Source organism: Pituophis catenifer, unplaced genomic scaffold (genome assembly GCF_029215685.1).
Source record: "Pituophis catenifer annectens isolate HBS135680 unplaced genomic scaffold, rPitCat1.0.hap2 SCAF_1, whole genome shotgun sequence".
NCBI lineage: Eukaryota > Metazoa > Chordata > Lepidosauria > Squamata > Colubridae > Pituophis > Pituophis catenifer.
This window is the reverse complement of record NW_027256881.1, coordinates 65819461-65833625: the sequence shown is the minus strand read 5'-3', so window position 1 is coordinate 65833625 and position 14165 is coordinate 65819461. Positions and strand designations below refer to the sequence as shown.

Sequence of the window (14165 nt, the reverse complement as noted above, 5' to 3'; positions counted from 1 at the left end):
GAGGAAGGCTCTTAAAACCCATTGGCATTGATTATCAGCATTTATTTAGTTGTCTAGGTCAGGAGTCACCAGCCTTTTGAACCTCAGGGACCACTAAATTCATAATTTTAAATCCCGTGGACCACTAATATGAATTTTTTAAAAAGATAAATAGTATTTAGTGCAATATAAAAAATGCAAATACTTTTTCTGTGGACCACCAAAATTTTCTCACAGACCACCAGTGGTCCATGCCACCATCCACCAGCTGGTGACCGCTGGTCTAGGTGATGCTATGTAGGTGCCAGCACTACTAGAATACCAGAACAAAAAATCATCTCCAAAGACTGGAACTATTAATAAAATTATTTTATTAAGAGGATATAACAACCTTACAAACCTGATTGAACTATAAGAAATAGAGAAGTATAGCACAGTGAATCAGAAAGGCATTTGCCTGAATTGCTTCTGAATATTATCTAGCTTCCCAGGGCTTAAAGAATATTTCAGCCCTCTTTGTCTGGATAATGGTTCTTGCATATTTCCATCACAATTACTTCTCTTATTTTGAACACACAGGTTTTTGCTCTTTGTGAGCCAGTATAGAAGCTATTTATTCAGGTTGTTTACCATACTAATTATTGGTAGACAAAACTAAACACAAATGTAAAAGAACAATGAAAACTTTTAAAGGGAGATAATAGCTAATACATACCCTCAATTTGGAAGAGATCAAAAAACCAAAGCACAAAATGATTCCATACCCACTTTACACTATCATTTCCATGAGATAAGTTTGGAACAACTCTAAGCAAACCTCAGATGATCTTAGTGATATGGAGGCACCCATTATTTCAATCTTTTTAAAGGTAATAGCCAGCACTTGGTATTTCATCAAGCAATGAATTGACACCCACTGGAATACACAATATAATTTTGTAAATATAAAAAGGATACATGTCACTGTATGCTTTACACTCCAGTATGCTACAATATCTACAGCTGAAAGTCAGTATTTCATTCACCGTGCTTTTGTATAGCAACTATTATAGTTATAAAGTGCATGACATCAGTGTAGAAAGAGGCGTTTCTGACATCTATGTTATAAGAACAGATGTAGTATACAAATTATACTAATTAGTTTTCACAGATGGTGGCTAAGAATAGCTTAGGTGATGGATTTGATTTGATTTTACTTGGCACAGAAGTTTTCATAACTTTGCTGAAGTCATGAAAATTTTCATGATTTTATACATCTTGGGATGCTGTCCTATTCCGTTAAAGAGAAATACTAAACAGTTAAATGTCCAGAATGAAGACCTAAGATTATTGAAGTTACATCTACGTAAAGCCATCAGATAGGATCCCTACCAGCAAATATCCAATTTAATGTGGAATTATTCAGGTGTAGTCTTTGATGAATATTCTTATATGCACAATCTGTCTGTATTTCTGAGCTGATATATTTATTTATTTATTTATTTATTTATTTATTTATTTATTTATTTATTTATTTATTACATATATTTATATGCCGCCATTCTCCCGAAGGACTCAGGGCGGCGAACACAAGTTAAGAAACAAGTACAATAAAATCATAATTTAATCCAAATAATTAATTAGTAGTAAATAATAAAGCCCGGAATCAGTCTCAGCCTATTTGTTTGAAAAGCCAAGTCTTCAAGTCCCGACGGAAGGAGCGGAGATCATGAGCCGTCCGGAGCTCAGTAGGTAATTCATTCCAGAGGGTGGGAGCACCCACAGAGAACGCCCTACCCCTGGGCACAGCAAGGTGACATTGGCTCACCATCGGAACCATGAGGAGAGCGGCCCTATGTGAGCAAACAGGACGTTGAGAGGCAGGCAGGAGAAGGTCATGCAAATATCCCGGATCTAAGTCATGAAGGGCCTTATAGGTGAGGACTAGCAACTTGAAGCGGACCCGGAGAACCACTGGTAACCAGTGCAGCTCACGCAGGAGGGGTGTTATATGGGAGTAATGAGGGGCTCCCATAACAACCCGTGCAGCTGCATTCTGGATCAGCTGAAGTCTCTGGGTGCATCTCAGGGGCAGGCCCATGTAGAGGGAATTGCAGTAATCCAAGCGGGAAGTAACCAGGGCATGAGTGACTGTGATATATATGAAGTAACTCAACCAATAGTGATGTCATCTGCTTCCATAGAAACAGAATACTACTCATTCTTCGAAGAACTTCACTGACACTATATTTATGTATACAATGTCTTGATCCATGGATATCTGCCAAATTCATTAACAGAAACAAGGTTAGTAAGTTTTAACAATGTCTAAATATTAAGGCTTTTACTGATTATTAATAAGTTAATAATATTTTCCTGTTCTTAGAACTTGAAAGCCGTAAACATCGAGAGGCTTTTTGAAGGATGACTGAATTTGTTAATCTACTAGAACTGTCAGAAAAACTACCTCAATTAACAGCAAACTTCAAGAAACTGAATGACAGATTCATGGCTTTCCTGAACATTGAAACAAAAATGCAAAAAACAAAAACAGAAACTACAAAATTAATCAATACTTGCAGCTACAGAAATTTAAAATCATTATTTAGAAGTAAAAAACAGCATGGGAAATACAAGACTGTGAAAAATAAACCTTGCAATAAAGCTAAGAAAGAGAGAAACAAAGGCAAAATTGCATATTTCTTAGAACTGTTTAGGAAACTGAGCTCCTGGAGTATCAGACATAAACAAACAATTGATGAAGATCAGGAATTGATTCCACTAGATTTATTTGATATTTCTCACGAGATAATTCAAGTTACCTGATATTCTGTTTTCCTTTCTAATTTAATGTTATAAACATTATGATTTTTTTTAAAAAAATAAAATAACACATTAATTTGAATGCATGCCTTTTAATTTATTCAGTATGTTCATATTATATTATTCAGTACATTTCCAGTTACTACTTGAAGCGTTATGTGTAAGCTATCATATTTAAGTATTCATTTGAGGTCATTCATCTTTGAATACCAAGTGTCTATAACAAACAACTAGATACATCTAGGCTCCTATCCTGGTTGTGTGTGTGTGTGTGTGCGGCCAAAGATAATTGGGTGTCTATTGATAGGAAAAGAACCAGATAGTCTAATCTAGCAAAAGATTTTAATGTTGAGTCAGTCATTCACTGTATTTTGAAATACTGTCACTTGGTTAAATGTGTAATATGGGTTCTCCAGCTAAACTTCACACCAGTAATTTCTACCTTGTTTTCCTTCTCCTTTTATATTCCATCTCTTTTCTCATTAATTAAGTCTATAAGCTCACAGTAAGGGTTTGTCTTCCTTACTTTATCATTACACAACGCCTATTTAAAGACATAAGCTTTTATATAATTATCATGAATTTACTGTGATTACACTGATTCATCAGCACATAAAGATACATTCTGAACAAAAACAGTACTTACATCACACATACTGCACAATATGTAGTAATCTTATTAGCTCTTACAGCACAGATTACCTACATTCCATTCATGTAGTCAGTACTATTCCTGAATGTACAACTCATGTAGTACTCCCTAGCAAGTATTAAGCACTGTGTTTTGATTGCATTATGCAGAATATGGTTCAGCAAATACAAGAACACTCTATCAACATTTTAATGATTATATTAATTGCCTCATTAAATCTGAGGAAATTTTATGAAATAATCTTATACATGCTTTCCAAATCTTTTCAGAATGCTACTGTGAGGCTAACTCCCTGCTAAAGATGCTTAGGATAACAGAACTTTTACCTTAACGTTGTAAGCGGGGTTATGTCTTTTAAAATGTTTTAACTTTGCTGCACTTTTTTATTTCTTTGAATTATTTTAGAAATATTTTCTTACTCATTCTTGCAAACCATGCCAATGGGTATTATTCTGCAAACGATTATCTGTACATTAATTTAAAATATAACTAGTACTAACTATAACTAAGAGATGAGTGAGACTACAGTGAATTAAATTTTCCTTAATTTGCTTTTCAAATAATATGAACTTGCTTTCACCTTCCCCATTCTAGCCATACAAAGAAAATCTATGTATTTTTAACAATTAAAAAAGCATATAATACTGCAATCTTGATAACATAAATGAGCAAACATTCTTAAAAGCAAAGACAATGTTATATATAACCACCAGATGGCAGATGGACCTATATCTTATAATGAATTCCTACAAATTCCTATTCTTCCTACAAATGTCAGGAATTCTTATCAGACAGCTCTTTTCATTAATTTTCTCTAAGTTTGTACAAGTTATATATAAAACGTTATCATTAAGATATCTCCCTATAACCTCCTGAAGTAGCTTTCAGCATCTTATCCTGGTATCTGGAGGCAGACTGAAGTTGAACCCAAGCAAGATGTAGTTGCTGTAGGTTCATTGTGTTTGTCTATCAAAACCAGTGTAATCTCTGGATGGGCTTGGCACTGCCTCTAAAGAACACAATTTAGGTGTGCTACCACTCAGAGACTGATTTCGGCTTTCTTACTCAGTCCAGTACAGCCCTACCCTGCATCAAGGCCAGGCATGCCTCATCAGCAGAATGGTAAAGGTGAGGTGGGGCAGTGAAGTGCAGGGGTCAGGGGTCTCAGAGTGCGGTACAGAATATTGGGGCTGGGCCTAGATTGGGGCAACTACAGTTTCCACAGAACCTGCTTGCCACCCTGCAAGGTAGGATGCATGGCAGCCAAAGGGCAAAGATGGAGTTGGGGGTGGGGGAGAGATAAGCAGGTGGAGAGTGTTGGAGTGGCCCTGCACATGGAAGTGCGGGTAGGCTGCCAAGACCCAATTTTTGATCATGTGCTCACAGGGATGCTGCAATGGCCATAAATCCATTTTTTCAGCATTGTTGTAGCTTCGAATGGTCACTGAACAAACGGTTGTAAGTCGAGGACTACCCTTATAAGACATTTTCTGTCCTCTACCTTCTCTCAACTTACTCGCAGTGCCTTGAACATACAAAAATGTACTTGCTATTTTGTGACATTTTTGCAAATTGTAATGAAAATGGTCTTACTAGGGATATCTAAAATGTAATACATTGATTGATAAAAGCATTGAACGTTTGGGAAGAGGAATTTGAAAGGGTTCCCAAGATTTCAAATATCTTCACATAACTTTTATAAAAATATTGTAATACACCCAGGCAGCATGACTTTAAGGATTTTAAAGTGCCATACTGGGGTTCCTCCATTTTGCCTTCACAACTATCCTTTGAGGTAGGCCAAACTGTGAGGCAGGTATAGAATTATGAATAAATCATCCTAGTCTGATATTTTAATCCAGCCTTCCCTAAACTGATACTCTCTAGATACACTGCACTACAACTCCAATTTTCAAGCCAGAAAGTCTATCCCAGAGACTTCTATGCTACTGATAGTTTCTCTAGTCAATCTATTAGAGTACACAACGGGGGCCTTCTAGGTGTTTTTAATTTTAAAAGATGTATATATATATAAAAAATATTTAACCAGTATGATGAAATTATGTAGCTAAACACAGGACAGGCATGCTTGACTCTGAAATTTACTCATTAAACGAAAGCAAAACACACAATAAATATTGTGTCAAATAATGTGTGCATCAGTGCAGCCTGGGATTAGGAGTATTAAAATGTTTAAAACTATCCCTCTGCAAGATAAAACCCAGTCCCCAAATGCTTGCACTATTAAAATTTCTTCTCAGTTTAGCTTTCGAAATATATATACATTCGCGCGCTGTCCTGCGAAACCCGTCCTCTTGAGAATGCATAGAAGGAAATGGGGAACACAACCTTCAGTATACAGCATGTCTCAATGAGTTCAAGAGCATTTACTGTGCTGGGGATTATAGCTCCTCCCCCTCCCTCCAAGCGTGTATTATGCTTAACTTCCCCGTTCCTCTCCCATTTCTTATCATGCCTTTTTCCCGCCCTCTCCCAGCTCCACCTTCAGAGCTCAGAGACGGGAACGCTACACAGCGGCGCGCGGGAAGGAGCGCGTGCGCGTGCATGCAGACGACACGCGCGCGCTGCTCCGTGACCCATCTCACTGAACAAAGGATTCCTGTTCGCAATCTCTAGACCTAAAATGGCGGCAGTTCAATCTCCTAGCACCATAGAGATAAAGGAGAGGCCGAGTTAGGGGATGGTGGGGGGGAGGCGGACGGGAAAGGCGAGTGTGTAGAGCGGTTGTTTCGGTGCTTTTTTTTTTTTTTTAGCATAAGGCCTCTCTGCCTATCGCGGCATTCTGACTCGCTGGTCGTAGTTCTGGGGGAAAAGCCCCGGCGCTTGTCTGATGATGGCGACGGAGGAAGAGACTAAGATTTCTAAGAAGGTAATGGAGGTGAAATCTTCTTTAAAGAAAATTGCTTCTTCGTCGAATTGCTTCAAACCACCCGGAAGGGCTCTGTTGGTCGAAAAGTACCGCCTTTTCAATCGTGAATAGCCACTTTCTCAAGTAGTCCAGGCTAGGCGAATCTTCTTCTCCCCGTCCAGAGATACACAGTAGTTCTGAACACGAAGGTTTCGGTGGCCTCTCGTCTCCTCCTTTTGACAGCTAAATGTAGGAGACCTGGATTTAATTTTAATCTGCCAAATCTCCTTAAAACAAGAGGCTGCTTTTTTCCCTTCCACGTTGGGCTGGTGACAGTTGCTTCTGGAAATGCCATTGCACCCAAGCGACCCTATTTCAAAATAACGGCCATAATCCCATAATCAGCATTATTTTAAAGGGGGTTTGGCTACCAGTAGGAAAGACCAAAAATGAAAGAATGATAGCCAACCTTAACTGAATTAATTGTATTTGTTGATACAAATCAACAAAATTGTATTTGATGGCTGTGAAAATATCTACAGACCCCCTCACATCCTGCACATAAATTGTTTCAACTTCTACTCTCAGAAAGACGCTATAGGGCATTGCACACCTAAACAACTAGACACAAGGACAGTTTTTTCCCCGAATGCCATCACTCTGCTTAACAACTAATTCCCACAACACTGTCAAATTATTTACTAAGACTCTATTACTATTCTTCTTCTCTTCCTTACTAGTATCTATCGCTTCCCACTTGTTACTGTAACCATGTTGCTTGTATCTTTCAATTTATATTGTTTTTATTTGTTTCCCAGTATGATTTGATAGCTTATTAGTAATCTTGACTATCACTAAGTGTTGTATCTTGTTATTTTTGATTAATGTATTTTATTCTCCTTATGTACACTGAAAGCATATACACCTAAGACAAATTCCTTGTGTGTCCAATCACACTTGGCCAATAAAGAATTCTATTCTATTCTATTCTATTCTATTCTATTCTATTCTATTCTATTCTGACATACAAAGTGTAGTAATAAAAATACCTTAGGGAGATATGATCCCAATTATTCTGATATTTTAAAAAAATGTCCAAATGTACTTTATATTTTTCCAAAGAAGAATTGTTATGAAGAGAGTTTTTATAAAATATAATATGTTCAGCATTCTGGTAATTTAAATTCTTAGCGGCTGTTATGTGGTATCAGACTTTTAAAGGATCTTTACCCTCTTGGGAAAAGATCATCCTTAATATAGCATATGTATATTTTAAAATGTGTAAATGTGTTTATTTGTATGGTGACAATGTATTACAGGCATATCCATACAGCATTGCTAAATATAGACAACATATCTATCACAACATTCTGTTCAGAGTAAGAAATCTTATGCAAAGTATAGAAAGGGAAGGACAAGAGAAGAAATTAAACTCAGGAGATATGAAAAAAATGTAGGTACATCTAATTTATTATAAAAACATAAGTAGTGCCAAGGTGGATTGGATCCTTGGCCAATCTAGTCCAGTAGTCTCTTCTCACAGTGGCCAGATGACAGCAAAAGGAACCCATTAGTTTCCCAGCAGATAGTTTTCAAAGACAGGTATAGTGTCCATCACGTGCTAATAGCCGTTGATTGTCTGACTTCCATGAATTGGTCAAACCTTTTTTGAAGGCAGACAAACTGGAAGTCACCATCATATCTCATAGTAGCAAATTCCAAAGTTTGATTATAGTTGTGATATCTGAACACCATTCACTAAATCCATATTTTCCGTCCTGGCAAATAATTGTTTTCTCCACATCCATATACCATTTTCTGTGTGGCCTTTGGTTATGAAAACTTTTTGCCTTTTATTTTTTTGCCGATCTTATTAATTCCATAGGACCATAACTTTCTCCATCTTCCCATTCTTCTCAACCCTTTGCTATATCTTTACATGCACAATTACACACCATACACTTACAATTCAATTCTCATTAATTCTTTTGTACAATCAAACCTCCACAACGTATTTATTTTTATATTCAGCTCATATTCATAGCTGGGTTTTTTTTGTTTTACTATACACAGTTTTTAAGTAAAGAATCACAGGGCTGAAAGGGACGTTAGTTATTCTAACTCAACCCCCATCCCACCCACCCACCCACCCGGTTCTGTGGGTGTGGTGTGGCGGGTGTGGTGTGGCTTGGTGGGCGTGGCAGGGGAAGGATACTGCAAAAACTCCATTCCCACCCCACTCGGGGGCCAGCCAGAGGTGGTATTTTCCAGTTCTCCGAACTACTCAAAATTTGTTCCCGGTTCTCCAAACTGCTCAGAATTTCCACTACCGGTTTTCCAGAACCTGCTAGATTTCACCCCGATCCCACCCAAGGGAGGAGTCCTTATTCCAACCCAGACAAATGGCTGTCCAGTATTTTCTTGAAAATCACCAGCGATGGTGAGTTGCAGTCACAACTCCAGCAGGCAACTGTTCCATCGTCTAATTGTTCTCACTTCCAGGAAGTTTCTCCTTATTTCCAGGTTGGAAATCACACTGGCCAATAAAGAATTCTATTCTATTCTCTGACTAGCTTCCAGTTATATACATGTTATAGTTTCTACCCTATTTAACTGCTTTCATTTTTATTTTTTCACTGACATATTCAACTCAGTTCTATATAACAAAATGGGAAAAGCATTCTTATAGCCATTTTTGTTTCTATCAACAAATGTTTATTCCTTAATGCAGACGTCATACTACTCCTAATTTTTCTACCAGCATTAGCACATTTTAAAATTTTCTCCAACCATATTAAAGTAGAAAATTTATGAAAACTGAAATAAGCTCTAAATTTCCTTTCCCAAACCTTAACAAGAATACAGCTCAGTTATGAAGCACTTTTATGATCCATTTGTAAAACTGAGGTCCATGGTCAGAAACTAATTCAGAATGCAGATGGCTTTATTTAAGCTGTACTAGTAAATTTGATGTTATCAGTAATTTATGACACTGTATCGCAAAGCTCCAAATATAATCATTTGAATAATTTATACATTAGATATATAAATTTGATGTTGATATGCTGTTAATATGACCAATCATCACCTTCTGCAGCTTATCCACCAAGAAAGTAATATTAGAGCTATCCGGCTCATGATCTACTTAATACCATCAGAGACCACTTGTAAATCAATAGAATCAAAGGAAATGTATTTCCTGTATCCAAACTTAAGTTTTAATCTCTGAAAAATGTATTACAAGTAACATATAATGAATGAGTTTTATTTGTTGCAATAGTTGTTTGACTTTACTGTTCAGTTTTTTCTGTCTTTGTCGCTCAGTAAAAAAGCTGTTTTCACCATATTTCTCTGATATGCTTAACTATAACAGAGGTTGATGCCTTTTTTGAAATTGGATCTTAAACTATTATGCAGAGAAATTGTTCTTGTTCATTTTAAAATTACATTCGGTGATCCCCAACTATATCTTTACTATAATGTATTTAATTTATTTTCAGTCCTTTCTGCAGGAAATGCTGGAAATCCATAAAATTCCTTGTGCTCGAGAATCATTTCTTTATGGAATATTGGGTGGTCTAGGTGTAGGGCTTGGACACTTTTTGGCAACTAGTAAGTAAAAAAGATCTGTTAACATATAAATTATATGAGATTGTGTGTAGTTTTTTTTTCCCATCATACATTCTCACAGATTACTATTTACCATCTATGCACCATTTTAATAAACACAGTTGACATCTTTCAAAGTAGTGCTTGCTTCTGTCACTCTGCATTCCTTCCTAGAAAAAGTGCATATTGTCAACAATCCCTAAGCTTTGAATATTGGCAGTAAATTTTAAACTTCTAAATGTTAATTAATAAAAATTAATAGTAAAAGAATAATTTAGTGATCAAATTAAGTGAAAGAATAATTCAGTGATCAACCAGTCTGTTGCAGTCATTAACTAGACAGTTATTTCAATAGAGTTTGCATGTTTCTCCTGTTCCTCCTTTATCAATTCAATATGCTCTTTGTGCTTTCCAAATAATTGTTCTGCGGCAATGATCTCAGGTTTAATGCAGTTTCACTAAATCCCATTCAACTAAAGTATTCCAACAATGATCTATTCTATTGTTACCTTAAACCTCAAAAATAACTTTATTTTGGATTATGTTTTACTGTGATTTGCTATATTCATGTTATTGCTGCCTTATCAATACATGTTCACTATGAGTAAAATAACTCTTTTCTCATCATCAGGCAAAGTGAGACGATCCTATAACTTGGGAGTAGGAGGTTTCTTTGTGACGACGTTAGGATGCTGGTGGGTATAATTCAAAAATTATGATAGCTTTAATTATGTTTTAAGATTGACCATGCAAATGTTTTTTCTACACTTTTATTAGTAATCACACTTGATACTTATTTACTAATTATCATTTGTAGTAAGATTTCCTTATTACATGGAAAAATTGTACTTTCCATGCATCAGTCCATGCATCATATCCAGTTGGTCTCATTGGCAACAACGACCAAATTTTCTTCCATAATTTCCATATAGAACTTGGTTGATTTCATAATTGGCATCAAATTGTGATTCCGAAATTGTTTATTGTGAGCCACCCAGAGTTGTGTTTTTTGATTGGCAACCATACAAATTTTTTAAACTAGGTAACCAAAAAGCTTTTAAAATTTCCAACTAGTTGCTGCTCTTTAAAAAAGGCAATGAAAAAAAGAGTAGGCATATGTGCTCTGTTTTTTTGTGTAGGCATAATGGGGAAGGCGTTTGAAACAGCTTCCATGGCAAGTACTGGTGGAAGTCTGACATTTTTGGATGGACACAGAAAACAGAAATATATAAATATGAATGGCAATAAAATATTTTTGCATAAAGGATAGAGAAAAATGTTGTGTAGCATGTGTTCTTTAAGTTTAATGTGTGTCAGTCTGATAACAGCCGGATTTATATGCTGTAAAAAAGGGATCGTGCTTTTTTTCTTCTAGTTTTTTTAATTGCTATAAAGCAAACAAAATATAAATAATAATTGTGTGCTTTTTTAAAGGTTCCATTGTAGATACAACAATGCAAAACTAAGGTTTCAGCAACGCATGGTTCAAGAAGCGATAAAAAACAAGATACTGTTTGAAGGCACTCAGTTTGATCCCGCAAAGAGAGAAACAAATCATGAAAAAAGCCATTAGTTTTGGCAATGCCCTTAAAAGTATTTTGTACTGATTATGTGTATTTACTGTACCTTTACTGTAATTTGATAAAATATTTCTTGTATTGTAAAATTCAGTTTTTTATTCTTTTTACCATTGGTTTGTATGCAAATATGCTGCTTTGAGAGCAAGGCAGAAATCTTTCCAAAGTGGCGCATTCTAGCAATGAATTAAAAATATAGCAACAGCACATTGAAAGCTTTATCCATTGGACAAAATAGTCAAAACTAAAGGACAGTAGTGGTTACGGTATATTGATCTTAATGAAGTACAGCAGTCTTTAAGGTTCTCCCAGCTATTACCTCTGAGCACAATTCTGCTGTTCTCAGTACCTATTTTAATAGGAAATGGAATAGCAGTTTGGTTGAACTCATGCTACAAAGTACAAATATATTTCGAATGCTAGAATCTTTGATGATCATGCAAAATATTTACCAGATTCTAATGTTAGCCATACCTTTGCTCTGTAAATTACAATCTCTTTCTAAATTGCTATACTGTTATTTTTTTTTCCTTTTCAGAATTTTTCATCTGTAAAGGTGCAGTGCCTGAGGCCTTTAGTTTCTAAGAATTGTCGCTTGATTTATATATAGTAATACACATGGTTTATTTGAAACATTTCCACTGATGAGAATCAGATGATGTAGCTAATGAGCTTGCGCCAGTCATAATTTCTGCAGGCTTTGCATCAAACTGGTGTATGCATGCATGTTATCTACCTATCACTTTTTAAAAATTGGCAGTTATAAAGGATCCAATAGTTGAAAAAACATTTTACCAAAATGTACTAGAATATAGTTACTGATCTCTTAATGACCCACTGATCTTGTAAATAACTTATTGCTAAAAAAGCAAATGATTGTCTCCTTTCCTTAATTTTAATTGAAAAAATGTATACCTGGTAGAAAAACTGTGTTCATTTAATTGCATATTGGTGTACTTGTATTTGTAAAGAACACAGTATATTAATAAATGTATGCTTTTAATGCGGTACTTTTTTCCAATGAAGTCTGTCCCAAGTGCAGAGAAATCATGTAGTAAATATCTAGCAGAAGCTGCTGAGTTTCTTTGCCCAAGTCATAAAGTTGCAACCACGGAACTGTTTTACATATCCCAAATTCTGTAATGATTAAATCTTACTAAATCTTAAATAAGGTCATTGGTGCTTTGAGCTTGTTTTCTTGCAGACCTTTAATTACCCAATTAGGTAACATCATCACTAATGAAACAAGCTCAGAGAATACTAAGGACCCCTCAAATATTTTCCTTTATTGGTAAATCTTAAAACCTACTTAGGCTCAACTGATTCTTTGTAAATTGTTAGCATCTATATTGTCATTTGGAAATATAGTAATAGATTTTTTTTCTATTCATGTCAATCAGTTCTACAGAGCTTATATCCAATTTCAAAATCTGTGCCTGGTTTTCCCAATTACATAGCTATTCACAGAGACGAATACTTGTCCCCCCCATATGTAAAGAAACTAGTCATGAAAATTTTTATATTTTTGAAAATAGTAAAATACTGTTTGAAATACCTTGCTTCATTTTTGAATTTTTTTTTTTGAAATCTTTACGATTTTGTTTTCTACAATGTCAGCAGCCATTTTTAATCTATCATCTTATTATGGTTCAGTAAGAAAAAAAGTGTTCCTAGATTTGTTTAGCCAGCCAGCCAACCAACCCTATTTTATTTACTTAATTTTGTATGATCTCAACAACTTAAACATTGATTCTAGACAGCTTACAACTATCAGTGAAAATCAAACTCAATCCAAATTAAAAGGCAAATAATCACTAATAGGTGATCTTACACAGCTTACATTCCATTGTATTATTTTCCCAAACCTGGGAAGTACATTTAGCAGTTATTGGTCCAGTCACGCAGCAAACTTTTTGGCTAAGAATGGGACTTTAACCATGGACTCCCAACCCCAACTGACTAATCTTATATAGCACTAGAACATGGCATGAAACACTCCAGGACATTTTGAGGAGCCTGGTCTATTTTGTTATAAAAGCACTGTTTTGGGGAACCTAGAGAAAAACTAATTGGTCAATTCCATTTCCAGCCAAAGTCGTAAACTGATAGAACAGTACTTACGTTCTACATTTGGAGTTTTAGTCCGTGGCCAATTAGGAACCTGGCTGCACAATTGGAGGTGAGCAGCAGTTGAGCAAGCAAAACCATCCCTCCCAAGCTGTGGAAAAATTACCTTCCACGAAACCAATCCCTGGTGTCGAAAAAGGTTGGGGATAGCTGGCCTACAACACACTTGTTACTTATTTTGAAAATGTATATGGCAGTCTGTCTGAACTTAAGCTAACAAAGCATAAAAGTTAATGTATAAAAAATAAATATGACTGGTAAAATATGTATCTGCACCAAAACTAAAACGTAGCAAAATACAAAGGGACTTGCTAGCATCTTGGCCCTAAAGCCTGAAAAAAGCAGCATGGTTTTCAGGTCTTCTGGGAAGCCAAGAAAATTGGGGACCACCTGAAATTCAGCAGGAGCCTTTTCCACAAGGAAGACTTCTAACAAAGGCTCTATGCCTTTTAGGTCCCACAAGGAATTACTGTTTCATAGAAGAGACCTGGAATATATGTACACTGGCAGAACAGGGAGAAACCACTGGTGATAATACAGTCCCTCACAG

General features: G+C 35.9%; 1 protein-coding gene across 1 annotated transcript; it reads left to right on the top strand.

The window, feature by feature from the left end:
* Window positions 1-6024: 6024 nt before the first annotated feature.
* On the top strand, window positions 6025-12496 carry COX20 (cytochrome c oxidase assembly factor COX20). The gene is made up of 4 exons (XM_070950536.1): window positions 6025-6323; window positions 9803-9914; window positions 10543-10606; window positions 11346-12496. Exons 1-4 carry the CDS (start codon window positions 6285-6287, stop codon window positions 11482-11484), a joined length of 354 nt encoding a protein of 117 aa, XP_070806637.1. The 5' UTR covers window positions 6025-6284; the 3' UTR covers window positions 11485-12496.
* The last annotated feature ends 1669 nt before the right edge of the window (window positions 12497-14165 follow it).